This window comes from Dermacentor albipictus, chromosome 8, assembly GCF_038994185.2.
Source record: "Dermacentor albipictus isolate Rhodes 1998 colony chromosome 8, USDA_Dalb.pri_finalv2, whole genome shotgun sequence".
Taxonomy (NCBI): Eukaryota; Metazoa; Arthropoda; class Arachnida; order Ixodida; family Ixodidae; genus Dermacentor; species Dermacentor albipictus.
This window is the reverse complement of record NC_091828.1, coordinates 124,279,669-124,297,500: the sequence shown is the minus strand read 5'-3', so window position 1 is coordinate 124,297,500 and position 17,832 is coordinate 124,279,669. Positions and strand designations below refer to the sequence as shown.

Sequence of the window (17,832 nt, the reverse complement as noted above, 5' to 3'; positions counted from 1 at the left end):
TTCTTTCACCGACGCCAACGCATCCGCCCGCGGTTCCGTCCTTCACCCCCTCCCCGTCCGGCACTCCCGCTAGCGAATTGCGTTGCACCAGCCGCAGGTTCCGTCCAAATCTTTGCTCTCTCCAACCCGCCTCGGCCTTCTCCGCGCTTTCGCAGATGAACCCACACTAATCTGCCCTTTTTGTGGGGGTTACTCCAACTCCTAGATGATGAGGATGATTTATTGACATCACTTTTGAATCGGTGCGGTGACAAATAGTCACCTAGCCTGCTTGAGTTAATAACGTAGGCTATACATGCTTTCTGCATTTTTGTGTGCATCTCCTTAATTAATGTTCGTTTTCTTCCTCAAAACTTCTCTACCTACCATGTACCGCTACCTATGCCCATAACGGGTCCGGTCGTATCAATCACTTCCCAGCACATTCCGTGGCACTGCCTCTGCCTGCTTCTCCTCCCTCTCCTTCCTTGTCCCTTCACCACTCTTCCTTCGGCTGCGTGACTGGCACAGAAGTACCTGGCGGAGTTCGTCGACGCTGCCTTGAAGATGCGTAACAGTGAGGCATCGGACTTGCTTATCTGAAATAGTGTTTATCTCTTGCTCCACATGGCGTTCTCCCTCGATTGGGTCACGTCTTGCTCGGTATAAGCATAGCGCGCGTTTGACAATCGCACTGGGCCTAGCTGGTATACACCGCAACAGGCGATCCACATGTGATTAACTAAGCACTACGACGTGCACTCATACTGCAGACGACAGAAACTCGGAAAATATATACGGCTTGTATGCGACGGGTTCTTTCAGACAACTTAAATTTAGTGCGCTCTACGGAACACGATGAAAGACAGTCACAAATAGGTGCCCACAACGCCTTCAGGTTTTCGAAGCAGCTGCAAAGTCACAGCTGTTGCATAGTAGCAGAAGCTTCTGCAGAGGCATTATGCCGAGGCTTGGAAATAAAACACAAAACCATGCGACGAGAACGAACCTCCTTGGCCGTAGTCTGGCAGCTAGCTGTAAGCTCGTCGTAGTCTGGTGGATTGGCACCTTTTTCCTCGGCTACCATTTTCACTTGTTCAATAGTCAATGGATAAGTGCCGCACTCTACCTGCGTGAAGGCAAGAGATATCGAGCATTGCAAAGAGGCAGTAAGAACGCTACAGTCAGTACAGTGACCGGCGTATTTGGTCCGACAAGTTAAAAAAATTTCGCTTGACCAGTGCATCTTTGGCGCTCAAACGTCACACGCATACATCTCTGCCTAGTTTTGAAAATGAAAATTTGGTGGTATAAACGAAGAATTGCTGCTGTCTATGGCCTCTACAGTTAGAGGCCAACTGCAACAAAGTTTCATTTGACTAAATTTGTTATAACTGATTAGCACATACCACCAAAGCAATGTTGTCAATGCCGCAGGGTTGGCAATAACAGTTTTCTTGTTAGCTTCCACTTAACAGCACCTAAGCAGACGAAGCATGCACCTGGTGCAGAAGAACTTCAGTTTGGCCTAGTTGATGATTACTGCGTATCATATTGACCGCAAATAAAGACGGGGACAGCGGAAGAGAACGCATAAACGACACGGACGGTATATCAAATTCACCGCAAATAAAGACGGGGACAGCGGAAGAGAACGCATAAACGTCACGGGCGGTATATCATATTCACCGGAAATAAAGACGGCGACAGCGAAAGAGAACGCAAAAACGATGCGGGTGGTATATCATATTCACCGCAAATGAAGACGCGGACAGTGGAAGAGAACACAAAAATGACACGTGCGGTTGGTTGTCACTTGTCTTGGAGGTTGTCACTTTGACGTATGTCGCATCTATATTTTTTCACTGCGCCGCGGGTAGCCGCGGAATCTCGGAGGTCATGCTGAAGAGCTGCGCGCTCTAGCTCATACGTCACTTCCGTCAAGCGGTAATGACGGAGGTATTATTATTATTTTTTCATTTTCGGTATGGCGGAAAGCCACCCCAGTTCCGGTATTGAAGACGCCAATTTTTGCGAGGTTTCCTTGACGCTTGCGCTTGTATTTCAAGCGTATAGTTTTGCATCGAAGCTCCTTTATGTCTACACTACCTAACACGTACAATATAGTAACAATTAATTAAGATTAACTTGATCTAGCATCATAGCATATGAACAAGCTAGATCCCGCTGATGGCTTGGCCTAAAGGTCGTCTAGAAATGAAATCTCTCTTGCTATATTCAAGGCATAGCCTCTACCGGCATCTGCTTTCTGCCGATATGTATATAGCTGCCGCTAAAAGTTTCGCACCTTTTCTTTCCAGATATTTATCTAATGACTTTTTGAATGATTCGCAGGGATCTTGCAGAGGAGAAACTCGTAATGAACGCACCAAACGCCACCGCATTGTTGAAAATGTTTCAGCATTCACATATAACGACTATCTGGGAGAGGGCACGCATTAAGACATGGTCCGTATAATTTTGTATATCTCTGTAATGCCCTAAAACACAATTTCACAGTAGCAATATTGGAGCAGCTATTCGCGTTTACTGAAGAGCGCATTGATGAAAAAAAAACGATTAAATGTTATTCGAGTTAAAACTCTATAGTACAGAAATTAACTGATTAGTAATTGGTTTACTGAACTATTCACGGCTGGAACTGCACCCTAGCACACCAAAACGCCACTGTAGACTTCGCGTTAAGATTTTCCACGCATAAATCGCCAATTTGAGGCATCAAAATTTGCGTAGCATACAATATGGTACGCTGGGCATTTCAGAGATATTTTTATAGTAGCTGTATTTGTCACGTCAGGGGTGATTCTGGTTCTCCGTAGACGATTCCCTACCTGCGACAACGAGCAGGGGACTATGTGTACAGGAGTACGATAGGTATAACTACGCAGTTTCAAATTCTTCATATTCTTTGTGAACACACGATCATTTGCACTTCCTGTCCTTGCGACAGCTAATAATTTTGGAGTTTAATTTAAATCACGAAACAAGAGATACCATGTTTTTTTGATGCTACCTTTACTGGGACCCATCAAAAACGATTCTGTGAAATAGGAGAGTGAAGTTATAGTACATTTTTTTCTTCCATTGTCGCGGTTGTGTGTCTTGGTTGCGGAATGCGGTTGCGGATTAATGGTAACAGGCCTGTATCACAGCCGCCTGCTTGTTGTTTCGAACCAAACTAAAAATCTTTAAATATATATTTTCTTAGCTTCGATGCTAAACAGCCAGATTAAACTGAAATAATCTGTGTGGTTTCGTGTCTTGAAAGTGCAGAATGCGATAAGAGGGACGTAGTAGTGGGGAGCTCTGGATTAATTTTAACCACCCGCGGTTCTTTGACGAGTACCTACAGCTGAGTGCATGTAAGTTCTTGCATTTCGCCGCGGTCTATATGATTCCCGCCCCCCACGGCTGGAAATCGAACCAGTGACCTCGTGCTATCAGCGTAACATCACATAGCAGCCGCGGCGGATGACAGTCCTTTTGATAGTTTTTGACAGTTCAGAGTTTTTTGGTGTGTGTGCTTGGGCTGACATGTACCTTCAGTTTATTTTTGTCAGACCGCATTTATTCGGCGCGATCAAGAACTAAGCCTTCAGTTGTTAGTGCACCTTGTAACGCTCTCCTTGCTTTTTTCTGGTATTCTCTGGCGTCGTCTGCTTGCTAAGATGATGACAGTCAGGTTCAGCAAAGTGGCTGAGGGCACGCAAGTTAAATGCTCTCACATTTAAAGGTCCCAATCTAACAGAAGGTCCTGCGAACGCTTTCATAGCAGTGAGCCTGCTCCCCTATAAAAACTTTCGGCAGCGTGTTAAGTTGGTTGGACGTGCGCGGGCCATTTTTTACGGGACATATTTTTACGCTTTCAAATAGAAGTAATTTGCCGCACGCCTTAAGTACAGATATGGGTAATTTATTAATGTACATTTTTACGACAAGGTCGATTTGCAAAATTGAGATTAGCTGCAAAGAAAAAGCGTCAAGTGATCTTAAATCTGTTCCAGCGCTAGGTCTGCTCACCACTGTCATTGTTGTTGGCAAGAAGAAAGGGGGTTAATCCGAGGGGCCCGATTTTATTAGTCATATCATGAGAAGCCAACAAACACTGACACCAAGGACAACATAGGGGAAATCACTTGTGCTTAATAAATGAAAATAAAAACCCTGGGAGTGTTAGCCAGCGCCACCACTCACATACCTTAGCGGCGGACGTGGAACGTCCTTCTTGCCGCAGGCGTGACGAGAACGTGATCTTTTTGGGTGATGGCAACTGGTCAATGAACCCACATATGCTACCTAAAGGCATCAATGTAGCCGGATTCGAGACCCTCATTATTTTTATTTATTAAGCACAAGTGATTTCCCCTATGTTTCGCCCCCCTATATATATATATATATATATATATATATATATATATATATATATATATATATATATATATATATATATATAGGGGGGAAACATAGGGGAAATCACTTGTGCTTAATAAATAAAAATAATGAGGGTCTCGAATCCGGCTACATTGATGCCTTTAGGTAGCATATGTGGGTTCATTGACCAGTTGCCATCACCCATGTATATATATATATGTATATATATATATTACTGAATGACAGCGCGTATATGCAAAATGACGTGAAAAGGACGCCACTTAACGATCAAGAGTGACTGACGCTGTTTTTTTATCCCTGTCTTTTCCTTTCTTTACATACTTCCTCGTCCTTTCTCACCAGAACAACGCGGGCAATGCCGGAAGCTTTCTAGGGTCCGTGCTTGCAAACAGCAACATACCTTGGTTCCCGGTTGTTCCAGCCCCTCCTGGAAGCTCATCTCCTTGACCTTGACCTCGCACTTGTCCTCCACCTCGATGCCTTCGACTCGCAGGGCGCGGTCCTGCTCCTGCCACAGGAAGACGATCGCCCAGTGCTGGATCCAGCTCGGCAGCTCGACGCCGGACCTGGCCAGCTCCTGAGCACCGTGGCTCGCCTGAAGCGGCGTCATGTGGAGGTTCACTAGGCAGGGCTCGTTCGTTTCGGACGCCATGATGCCTGCTTGTCTTCGCGTTTGTCGCCTCTAGTTGTGGTCCTCGACCTGGAACGAAACATTCAAAGAAAGCTTGCGGGTGTCTGCCGTCCACAACAGCTCATTAAAATTAAATTCTGAGGTTTTACGTGCCAAAGGCACGATTAGATTATGAGGCCCGCCGTATGAGGTGAGGGGGACTCGCGGATTATAGTTTTGACTCCTTGAGATTCTTCAACGTACACTCACGACACACGAGCGTTCGTGGACTTCGCCCCGAACGAAATGCAGCCGCCGCGGCCATCATAGGACCCGTGACCTACTGCCCTGCAGCGCGACGCCATAGCCACTGGACTATCGCGGTGTGTCAGAGCAATTCCTTCTGTCAAGCTCGTTGTGATATGAAACATTACTTACTAGACTGCCGAGAATTCGTGGAATAGCCCAGGACTCTCCCTGACGGACTGAAACATAGTGCGGTTTATTGCGCTTTAGTGAAGGGCTTAATGTATTTTTTTTATGAATGAATGAATGAATGAATGAATGAATGAATGAATGAATGAATGAATGAATGAATGAATGAATGTTTATTTCATCTTGAATGTTATTTCATCTATTTCAACATCAGGCGCACAGCGCCTGACGTTGATATAGATTTTTGTTTATTCAAGGTTTTCTGTATTTTTTATTTCTACGCACCACGATTTTCTTGAGTGGAAATGCTTTGTCAAAACAGCTATATGCCATGCGAAAAACATATGCAATGTCGACATCGCTCTGCTCTAATATAACGCTCCAGTCATGCCCTTGAACTTAGTTAACGAATGCCTCGCGTGAGCTATCATTCAAGTTTCGTAAAAATGATACCTGCTCATCAGCCTCATTCTTATATCGACTAGTTAGTAAAAAGAGTGGCAGATGGTCGCTAATATCGAAAGAGAAAACAATCGGTTTTATGTAATGTGCGCTGAGGTTTGTTATACAGACATCCAATAACGTAGCACTGTGTGTTACAATTCTAGTGGGTGTATCTATATAATTTTGACAGGCATACGTTGACAACAGGGTCGTTAATTCTCTAGAGTACGGGTCTGATGATTTCAGGTCAATATTTACGTCGCCCATAATGACAAATGTGCTTCTATTGAAAGCATTGTTACATAACAGCGTCTCAACGAAATGAAGAAAATTTCCTTTTTTTCCTAGCGGTGGCCTATATACAACTACTGTTAATATCTTGCCAACGCGTAAGGCTAAACATTCCACATCGTCATTCATGACGGATAGGTGAGGCAGCTTCTCACGTGTAAGTGTGTCCTTAAAATATATAGCAAGGCCCCCTCCCTTCCTTACGCTACGGCACAAATGCTCAGAAAGGTACCCAGGTAGACACGGTACTTCATTTCCGTGAATCCAAGTCTCTGAGAACATGATCACGTCAAATGATACAGTACAGGAGCCTAGAAAGTGGGTAATCTCATCAACTTTATTGCTGATGCTCCTGCTATTGATATGCAGAAAGCAAAAATTATTTTTGGAGAGAGAGAATTTAGAATGAAAAGCATCAATCGTGCAATAATTTATCTCATCTTCTAGCACGGCCATGACAAAATGAGGGCCAAAAATGTTCAGACGACGCTACGCTCAAAAGTAAGCCACTATGAATGCGCAGCCGTATCAGCATATATCTTATTCAGGTCTGCTTGTGTGGCGACACGGATTACAGGCGAGCCTTCATCTCTTCTTGCCAAAATTTTCCCGCCGTTTGCCCAGACAAATTTCCAGTTTGCAGCTTTCTTTTATTTTTTTTGGGGGGGGGGGGGGTGTTGCGGCTGAAAGCAGCGCCTTATTAGCTTGCGTGAGATTCTCGTTTACGTAAACAGGCGTCTTCGCCTTACTTCCAAGCACTGAACTGTCTATCCTTTGTTTTCTGCATTTAGACAAGAACGCGTTGCGTTTGCTCCGTCGCACAAAACGAGCAATAATGCTCTGAGCACCCTGCTGCGAGCCACGCACCCAGTGACACGTATCAAGATCGGCTTCTTCGACAATCTCACCCACGCTTTTCCCAATTTTCTTTTATTGTGTTCACCGGATCCTCTCCCGCCAGTGCTCCTCTTATTTCTACATTATTGAGGCGCTGGTATTGCTCCAATTCTTCACACTTCTGAACGAGCCTTTCGTGTTCCGCTTTCAGTGCGCTATTCTGGTTTACAATGTCATGCATTTCCTTCCTGAGCTGTTTTATGTCATCTGCTGCGCCCTTTACGTCATTGCAAATGTCCGTACAGAAGGATACTCTGCCCTTCAGTTCCCTCTTATCTGTAGTCTCGCTTAAAAATGTCAAATGCTCTCACTAATTCCTGGAGGTATTTTATATCCAATGCATTTTTTTCAAAATCGCCACCGGCGTCTTTTGCAACTCTCTTTGCCATCACAAACACTTTTACAAACACTTTTACAAACACTTTTACAAACACTTTGCGCTAAGTTCGGCAGCAGTGCGTAGAAAGCAAATAACACCAAAAGATTTTTGTGAAACAAATGTCTCACCTGTAAGGCAAAGCAAAATGTTTTAACATGCGCGTCTTTCGAAGCACCGCTGCCAAATTGAGCGATAGACACGCTGTTGCAGCTATATATCACTGTCGGTTCCCTGGTGGCCTTCCTGGCTGTCGTCTCTGCGCAGATCCGTCGAGCAGGTCCGCCAGGCACGCAGGCTGGTATCGCGACAATTTCCCGGCAATGGTTACGAGAAGCCTCCCTTCCGCTTTGCGATGCCACGGAACCACACCTGTTTGTCTTGCGATGGCTGTAAGGCAAATCAAAATCCCTTAACGTGCGCATCTTTCGAAGCACCGCTGCCGAACTCGCGGGAGCCCTCTGGAATGGTTGAACCCTACAATTTGATCTAATTTTCTGTCAAAATCCTGTAACGCATCTGAACTATAGTGAGGAGGAGGAACCAAGGGCGTGCGCAGAATGGTGAACACTATTCGCGACCTGCGCACAATATGATGGCGTGCCTCTTTCGCTGCAGAATTGGCGACAACGTCAAAAAAAAAAGATTTCGGATAAACATTGGTGGGTCTTGGGTCGAGCAGTAACTTGATGAAGCCGAATGCTAATACCGTAAAAACGGACGCTGGCGAAACGTAAACCGTAAACTCGCGGCAATGCACCGAAAATTACTTTGACCGGGCTTTGAGCACGTACTCTCATTAATGCCCTATAAAGTGCTCCGTAATCACGTCCACCAGCGATACGATAGACAAGGCACCGGACGATCACCAACGTCAGCAGAAATGAAATATAATCCGTGACGTCTATGAGGGCTAAAAGCACACACAGTACTAGAGCACTGCACGGGCCCGTGGCAACATGCCCAGACCAGGCCCCAGCCTGCACATGCATGACCAAGCTCGGCCCAGGAACTCGGTGTGTACGTGACTTAGAAATATGATTGCTTCAAAATATCCGGTTGATATAACAAATGCAACGCTTGAAGGAGTGGGCGACAGCTTCCTCGCTCACGGCCGCCCAAGCCTTGGAAACGAAGTCGACGACATCTTGTCGCGATGGCTTCTTGAGATTCCCCTTAGGCGTCACTGCCGGAGCTCAAACGAAGCTTGTGCAGGTCTTGCAAAGGCTGTCCTTGACCGGTTTCATCCAACTCCCGTCAGCTGGCTGCGCTATCGGTGTGCAGCCACCCGGAACGATGAGGGCGAACAGCACCTTCGGAAGGATCCGGCCGGTCGGCTCTTTGAGGATTTTGAATGCCGGGAGCTTATCCGCGGTCGCACACAACACCGCCGTAAACCTATGACGGAAGCATGATCGTGATCGACGGATCGTGATCTGGATACTTGCTTTCTCGGTGACGTTGTTGGTCCCCTTTGCGGCCAATCCATCCATACAATCGTCTGGTTCATGTTGGGGATGGAGAAGCCACTGTAATCGTGCTGGAGGCACAGCATTCCTACAGTCTTTCGGAGGGCCGATACCGCTTCCACATGGTCGATCGGAGGCTTCTGGCTGTCATTTGACGCGGCGCGAAGTGACACGTTGAACCTCGTTTTCCATCGGGACAGATATTGACCCGAAGCGTTGAAGTCCCCCAGCTTGGTTTCCAATGCGAGCTTCCTTGTATGTTCTTGTAGCGAATGGTTACCAACCGGCCATCCCGCCGCTCTCCCTTATTGCAGAAATTCAAGAAGTGCGTCGTCAGTCTCCCCGGAAAACACAGGTCGACCGCTGTTCAACGAGCGCTTAAGCTTTCGTTTTCCGTAACACTCCTGAAGGAGAGTTCCATAAGCAGAATTTCACCGCCTGACTTGCTTTCGATTTGCAGCCCGAATTGGCGTATATGCCAACGGACAACCTCCGCTTTCTTCTCCACGGTGAAGCTTTGCCACAGCGTTGCAGTGATCCTGTGTGTGACCTGTTACCGCAGCCGCAGTTCAGCCAGTGCCCATTAATTGTTTGGTCATCTCCTACGCAAGCTAACCTCGTTTCCGCGGTCGTTATCACCGAAAGGGACGATGCTATTGTCAGGGCTAGGTTACCTATCGCAGTTTTTGAAAAAAAAACTAGAAAATCGTGTTGAAAATTGGGTTGAGTTGTCTTTCGGGGGTGGGACATCTCTCGCGATTTTACGGTAGGTGGTATGTCGAAAGGCATCACAATAAAACTACAGGGACAATAAAACATTGCGAAAAACTTTTTTTGAGCAGCGCAAGTGTAAAGTTACCACGTAATAGCCGACAGAAGCAAAGACTAGGTCAAGAATATTTAGCAAGGCATTTCACTTAAAGCAGCTCAAATCTTGAATGCGCATATTTCAGCTTGGGGATGAAAATAATGGAGGCAATGATCGTGCAAAATGTGATCGAACTATAAAAGCTAACAACATTTTCTCCTTGTTTGTCTAAAATTAAGGTAACAAATTCAGTAAAGCAATGAATTCGCAACAAATTCGGTTAAAGTAACACGCGTTTACACAAGTTGGCCGTCCCCGAAAACTGTGCCCCGGAAGGAAGAGCGGGAAAGGGCAGCAGGAGCATAAATCTACATATTCCTATATAAGAACTGTAGGTTGTGCACAGCCTTCGGCTTCGGGCAGGACCGCCTCTCTTGAAGGGCACTCGCGTTCAATATGACTCGCGACAAGTTGCCTGTGGCTGAAGGGGTCCCAAGACTGCGCGGCTGTGCCGATATACGGAAAACTGCCGAACTAGATACCGTTCCAACTAATCATCATCAGCAGCAGCACAATCTTTATATCCACTGCAGAACGAAGGCCTCTCCTAGCAATCGCAAGTCACCTCTGTCTTGAGCTAGCTGGTTCCAATTTGTGCCTGCAAATGCCCTAGTTTCCCCACCTTGCCTAATCCTTTGTCGTCCTCGACTGCGCTTCCCTTCCCTCGGCGTCCATTCTGTAACTCTGATGGACCACCGGCTATCTGTCCTATGCGTTACATGGCCTACCCAGCTCCATTTAATTCCCCTCATGTCAGCTAGTATATCGGCTATCCCCGTTTGCTCTCTGATCAACATCGCTCTCTTCCTTTCTCTTAACCTTACGCCCAACATTTTTCGCTACCTCGCTCTTTGCGCGGTCCTGAACTTATTTTCGAGCTTCTTTAGTAATCTGCCGCATATGTTAGTGCCGGTAGAGTGCAATGATTGTACACTTTTCCTTTCAAGGATAGCGGTAAGATCCCCTTGATGATTTGCCTGCCATATGCGCTCCAAGCCATTTTTATTCTGTGTATTTCTTTCTCATGATCAACGTACCCTGTGAGCAATTGAAATAAATAAACGTACTCGTGCACAGATTCTAGAGGCTCACTGACGATCATGGACTTTCGTTCTGTTACCGTGGCTATTCAACATCAACTTCGATAATCTGATTTAATGAACCAATTCTTTTTATACGTCGGCGCTGCTGTGCAGTCTTGAGTCCTTTACAGTACGGGCACCTTGCTGCAGCTGGCATTTATTGTCCTTCATTTTCAGGTAAAACCCGATGAGTCACAATTTTCGCCTTTAGAACAAGTTTTATGGATATCTGCCTAAACTCGATTTCTCCACGAAGTTCGCCCTTTCGTAAAGGTTGATAATAAATGCAGGTGTTAGAAAGCTAATGAACGCTACGGACGTTGTGTGAGCCAGTGATCAAGATATGCTATTAAAATTATTCGAATAATGGTCTCGTTTTCGCTTGACGCCCAAGCGGAAACCGGCATATGCAGCGTTTCTTCTTTAGCTGCACCAAATTTTTTTAAATTGCCTGTGGCAGCTAGATAGCAGAATTCTAACCCTTGATATAAATTACTCAGTGATGTGGCCCTTATCTGTTCGAGAAATCAAAATACCTTATAGAATAATTAAAACATTTACGCCAATTTACTTTTAAATAATTACTTTATGGCATATATTTAAATCAATAGGGGTTCTTGCACTACTCCGTATACGCTGTACTGCGAAACGAATGCGCCAGATAATGTACCCGCTCTCGTATTTATTTAATTTGCATATCCTCCCCACTTTCCTACATATGTCCTTCTGTTCTTTTATAACAGCGATTTGCTGCGGAAAGGTTCAGGCATTTCATATCTTGGCTAATACCATTTATATGATTTTGGAAAAAAAAGAAGAGAGGAATTGGAGAAACAGAACGAAAAAAAAAACAACGTTGAAGCTGCTGCAGCATGGGCATCTGTAAACGCAAAGAAAGAAAGAAAAAAGAAAGAAGGAAAGGAAAAGAAAAAAATGCTTCAGTCAGGTCATCAATGTCAGGACGAACCTGCAGACGCACGTGCGCCCACAAATTTCCTCTGCGGTTAAAACATTTCAATCCATCCCTTAAAAACAATACAAAAATAGTTCCTGCATGAACTACGGGCCCTAAACCCAATCGAATAGAACTTCTGTCCAGAATTAAATAGAATTATATTGTTTGCATCCGAGTTCGTCTGTCGCGTTTTTCGGTTTCTTCCGTGTACTCGTTCGGTGACACTTGTGCGACCTGCATCTTAGTACTTATACAACGACACATTATTGTTACGCGGTAATAACTATGTGAATTGGTTAACATTAGTTTTTCCCTCCACGGCTCTGCTTGGGTTCAGGGACAGGGCGTCTAACAACCGTCGAAGCTTTTACCAGCCGGGTGACGTGAGCACGCGCTTTGGCCAATGGAGACTCGTCAATGGAATTCCGCAGTCACACTTACGTCCACTGCCTCCGTGACGGCTGTAAGATTACCATATATCCACACGGGTACGCTGCGATGCCTGCTGTTTTGAACGAAGAGCGGGAAGGGCTGAGGCGAGCCCGCGTGGTAGGGAGAAGCATGCGGGCGGGACGAGCGCCGGGTCCAGACTGAGCCAGTTTATTGATTTTTTCCGGCGCCGGTCGAATACTTGTGTTCTCTTTGTTGTTTCGCACGTGCCTATCGATGACTCCCTCCCTTCCGGCTGTGTCAAAACAGCTGCCGCCCGCCTTCCAGCCAAGGCCGAGCAACTTCAACAGTCTGCGGCTTCTGCGGTGAAAGTGAGACTCTCCTCTTCCGCCCAGCACTCGCAACGCAGAGCTCAACCCTATAGAGCAGCAATACCGCACCCTTGGCCTCGCTTCACGCTATGCGCTCGAAGGAGACCTCCTTTACTGGCCAGGCAACTTTTTCCAGCACTACACCCGCTTTTGGCAGTAACGTTTACAGAACCAAGGTCAGCTGCAAAGCTCTCCGCCCCAGCCTAGCCTCTCGCGTGGCACACGAATGACTTCTGGTCAGGGAGCGCTAGTGGCGCAGCAAACTACCAGTAGCAGACGACAGAGAATGAGCGACACTGGCAGCGCCAACTCTGTTGCGAGCAGCCGTTCAGAAAATACACGATTCTTTATTTCGCGGACTTTCACGTAACTGGAGTATTTATCATTGCGATAGCAATTATATGGACACTCCAAGCGTCTTCGGTGTCGCAGTGATGTTCATGTAAAGTCCAAGGGCGATAACGTTGTCGCCGCGCGCCGTGTGTTGTATGTGCGCGTTAAAGCGTGCGGGGTGAGCCGACGATGGCTGCTCAATGTCGCGCCCTCAAGGGAGGAAAGCAGAGAGGAAGCGCGCCGTCTTGCGTCGCGCGCAAGGCACCGGGAGGAAGAGAGAGATGACAGCGGGGGGGGGGGGGAGGAGAGGGGTTATGGTGGCGGCCGCTGCGTATGGCGGTTCAGATCGGGCCCTATCTTGAAAGCGATCTTTGGTTGCTTTCAACGACATTGAAAGTGGCTGCGGAAAAACTACTACTATATAAAATTATTTTAGGATGCCCTGAGACTTGCCAGCATTCTTATTTAGGGTCTCGAGGTCATTTAACGCAAGAAATGAAGAGTCCGAAATATGTCAATACTTCTTTCTCTGCCTGTAGCTGTATACTTTACACTCTGTAGATTCGATTAACCTGATGCTTACATGCGAGTGAGATGTGCAAGGCTTTCGGACGAAACAAGAAAAATTGAACAAGAAAGATTTCTCCAGCATTCTACAGCGTTTCTTGCGTATTGCATATCCCCTAATACGTTCCGATATACTTGGGCGAGGGGGCAGCTGCGCTTGAGAGTTATCGAGACGATTGGGAGAAACAATGGTCACTCACCTCAGCACCGTAGCTTAAAGCAGCACATTCGATATGACTCAATTGCGATCGATGGCGCTAATTTTAAAAATGAGACGAGCTTGCGCAACGTTGCTGTGGCCGTTCACTCGCAAACAGATTCTCTTAGGACTTACGGCTGGTAGCTCCGAGAGGCGGCCCCGCACTTCGAACGTCAACGGGCGGGTCTTCGAACAGCGCGGGGGCGCTGCACCAATTCGTCTTTTAAGTGAGCCCGCAACGTTATCCGCGCTGCGTTAGCAAAACGAAGCGGTCCTTGAGCTCTTAAGATGTCGGGGAACTCCGATAAAGTGCCTCTGTTACGCGAGTCAGATAAGGCGAGAGGCTGTAGATTCTCGTATGCGTTGTTTCGCAGTAAAAACATTCAACACTGTTTGTGTTTGTTGCAGCTGGCGTTACGTATATTCAGAGGCACCAAATTTACAAGGCTGTTGAAGCGCAGGGGAAATAGAAAAAAGAAGTATTAGCGATGAAGTTATTAACCATCTAATCGCTGATTCTCTAAATTCATTAATTCATTCAAAAAAAAAGGAACAGAAATAGAAAAAGAAAAGGCGGCCGTGAACACGTTCATTATTAACATGTTGTTTTAAATGAAAACATTAGGTCGAGCTATATTGATGGATTATTCGTCTAGAAGTCTGTCATTGCTTTCTGTGCGCCGATATATCACTTCTTTAGTAGAAGACTGCCGCCGAAGGTCCCGTTGCTGCTTCTTAATTTCAACAAACCGCACCATAACGGACGAGCTGACGTCATCTCCACGTCACCTCCCTCTAGCCGCTCTCTGTGAATCAGCTGGTGCAGAAGTCACATGACAGGTGCCGTAGTCCACAGTAGGTGGCGCCACTCCGATTTTCCTATTTCGTCATTTTCTTGCTCACAAAAGCTCTGTTCTCAGTACTTACGATTACAGAAACCTAATCTTTCAATCTAGCTCGACTTTATCTTTCTCTTTAGCGTCCGATTAAAGTCCTCTTCGAGAGATTTGATTAGCTTTGTTTTGCCATCCATATTTCTGCAAATTTTCTAACGCCATCACTCGAGTGTGTAATCCTCTGCAGCCTTCCACAGCGTTTCGATCGCCGTGTTTCCAACAGGCCAACTTGCATTTCTGTCTCCCTTTACCCCTCCGCCAGTGTAGGGTAGCAAACCACATTTTTTTTCGCTTCCGCTTAACCTTCCCTGCCTTTCGCTACTCCCTGGTTTCGCCAGCATAGGTTAGCACCGAAACGACAGAATCGGGAACGCGAACGATGGCAAGGATTATGCGAGGCGTATTCGATGCGTGTAGAACGACTTTGTGATCCGGCAGGCACTTCGCAAAGCGCAGAAGAAAACAAAACGTTTGCCCAGTGTGGAGCAAGAGAGGGAGAGAAAAAATGCAGGGAGCTGTTAGGGCCGATTTACGCTCGAGCCGCCCATCGCCGCAAGCCGCACCGCACGCTTGCTGTCTCGCGAAAAATTGCACTTATGCAGCACTTGTGCACAAATTACCATTCACACTGTGTGCACAGTGTATACCTCACACATTGTAAACTGAAATTTCTGCACAAGTGTTTGACGCGTGCAATCTTTCGCTCGACCGCACGCGTGCAGTGCGGCTTGCGGCGATGAGCGGCTCGAGCGTAAATCGGCCCTTAAGGGCCCGTACATGGTCAGTCCGCCCGTCCATTCCGCCCTCATCCGCCCGCGTGCTGATGGCTCTCTACTGGTGAGCGAGGAGCGGTCGCAACTTTCCCGTCCGCACGCCTGCTCGTCTCTCATTGGCTGGTCCGAGGCGGATGGTTCGGCTGTCGTCACAGCAAACATGGCGCGTGCTCGAAGCGAAGCGAAGCGGGGACGTAAGGCCTAGGCTACAGCCGCGTCAGAAACAGTCAGAAACAGGATAATTAGAGAGGTTTTGTTCAACCAGCCAAGGCAGCGCGCACTGAAAGCAATCATCCGAGAATACGTCGCGTGCTGCGACGTGATGCGATTGCAATACATCTGTAAAAGGTGGCGCAGATAAGACGACTGTGCAATGTTTCGAAGAAGGATGACGATGCCAATGCAACACATATGGCTGCAGAACAGAATGTGGCAGCCTAGAGTCGCATTTTCACCGGAACGCGGAAACTTGAAATCACATCTGCAAAAATATGCCAGTGTCGTCTGCTGTCAAAGGTCGTTGCCAACCTTGAACGCCTTTGCTCCGCCGAACGGTTGCCAGCTGTCAACAGGCCGCGTCGCCCAATAGGAGTGCGCGTGTGATCCGCTCGTGCTGATTGAGCGTGCATCGAATTTTGCGACACCTTCCGCCTTTTGGGTCTCCGCACGCGGGCGGGCTAGGGCGGAACGGACGGGCGGATCGACCATGTACGGGCCCTAACCAGACGAGAGTTTCCGCTTTGCTACGCTGCGTTGTGTGGGGGAAATAGGGGTTGGAAAGAGGGCAAAGAGAGAAAGAAAAGGTCATGAGCCATTCCACTCTGGGAAAGTGGATGTCCAGCCAAGTTGTTTAGCATATACGACACAGAGGTGACACAAAATTTTGAGCATAGGTGCGTACTCATTTACCGTGGTATTTACATACATTCGCGTGGACTACGGGACCGCCGCCCCGAGGAGGCGGAGGAAACTAGACACGCGTGGCGTTTCGACGGTACCGTCATCACGGGACAGCGGAAGGAAAGGAAAGGAGATGCGCAAGCGCTTGGAACGCCGACAAAGAGAGGGTGGTGCGAACGTAGACATGATCGACGCGGCTCAAAGTGTAGTATATCTGTTCTTATCTTCACTATCAGTACTTACAGCTCGCACTAAAAACACCGAGACACGAAACATGAGCGCCGACTCACTCCTGAAAGCTTATCGCGTTCAAACAGTCATAAGATAGAAAAACTCACACATACTTACACCCGCGCACCATACATCCCTTCGACCGATAGCGAAACAAGACAGGCGAGCGGTAAAGCAAGAAGTGTGATAATTTTAACGATTATCTCTTCTAAGCTTAGTATCTGATACGGGTTGTATTTGGACCCAAGTAATAAACTTATTTTTGCGAGTTGGTGGAGTGTTTGAAGCCTGCTTCATCTCCGCCGCGGGTCCGCCCAGTATTGCACAATCTTCGGAATCGGCCCACGGTTTTCGGTTTACGAACATCGAAACTAGCCATGTACAGCTTCGATGTAAAAATAAGAAAAAAGGAAAGAAAAAGGAGTACAGGAACGCGTCGTAACAAGAAATGCGTTCCAGTCACAGGCGCTCATCACACAGGCCGGTCGATCTCAAAAAGCGCTTGCACGGCCTTCTGATGCGATGTTAAGTACCGCCGATGTTGTAGAATTCTTTCTTCCGACAGAGGCTTGTCGTCCAACTGGTTGAGCATGACTCAAAGCGATTGTCTCTGCACACAATGTGGGCACTAACATATAGAACATGACGAATTGTTTCTTCGTCACTGCAAACACCACATGCTGCGGTGTCGGCCATCCCTATGCGCAACGTGTTGGCATTTGGTAAACGCGACGCCCAACCACAGCCTACACAAAAGGGTCGCGTCTCTTCGGGTAAGTCTTGGTGGAAGTCGAAGGTTTAAGGTTGGGTCCAGGGTTTGTAAACAGGTGTGCATAAAATGTGGTTAATTCCACTCCGATGAGGTACACTGGCGTGTAAATAGACGGAGCATCCTTGCAGCATCTGTCCTAGACATCAGGATTGATAGGCGGTGTTCTTGTACATGAGCTAAACGAGCAACTTGATCAGCGCACGTTCGTTGACGATAATACCACAGTGACTTGGTAGCCACTGAAAAATGATTTCGTGTCGTTTTTCAGTGAGATGGTGCATGGTATGTATAATTTAGAACAACGACTGTTCATGCCGACCGTGCTGTAAGGCTGACAGTAAACCCAGCAGTGTCGTCTTCGAGTCGTAGAAAATGGACCATTTGTGTTTTGGTTCGTCAGTAATAAAGTGCGGTGAGACTCGAAACATGCCATACAGCTTGCCTCCTGTCTTTGTAATGCTATATGTACAGGCCAGACAGGCTGACGTGCTAATCAAAGCACAAGGAGGTACACGAACAGTGGAAAGACGTCCGCCGTATCTTGCCATTTGTCGGCACGCTGTCACATATTCGTAGACGCA

General features: G+C 47.0%; 1 protein-coding gene and 1 pseudogene across 2 annotated transcripts in view; one reads left to right on the top strand and one right to left on the bottom strand.

The window, feature by feature from the left end:
* LOC135918307 (uncharacterized) overlaps positions 1 to 12,608 on the bottom strand; it is a 15,368-nt gene extending 2,760 nt beyond the window's left edge. Inside the window, exons 1-4 of one of the 2 annotated variants that reach the window (XM_065451968.2) lie at positions 12,261 to 12,608; positions 7,577 to 7,835; positions 4,793 to 5,092; positions 989 to 1,108 (exon numbers count right to left, since the gene is read on the bottom strand). In XM_065451968.2, coding sequence (XP_065308040.2) covers positions 989 to 1,108; positions 4,793 to 5,044 — 372 coding nt within the window. In that variant the 5' untranslated portion in view covers positions 5,045 to 5,092; positions 7,577 to 7,835; positions 12,261 to 12,608. The remainder of the gene's footprint in view (positions 1 to 988; positions 1,109 to 4,792; positions 5,093 to 7,576; positions 7,836 to 12,260) is intronic. The other variant, XM_065451969.2, reaches the window with a different exon arrangement.
* A 4,003-nt stretch (positions 12,609 to 16,611) lies between these two features.
* Positions 16,612 to 16,830, top strand: LOC135918346 (U2 spliceosomal RNA; annotated as a pseudogene).
* Positions 16,831 to 17,832: the final 1,002 nt, after the last annotated feature.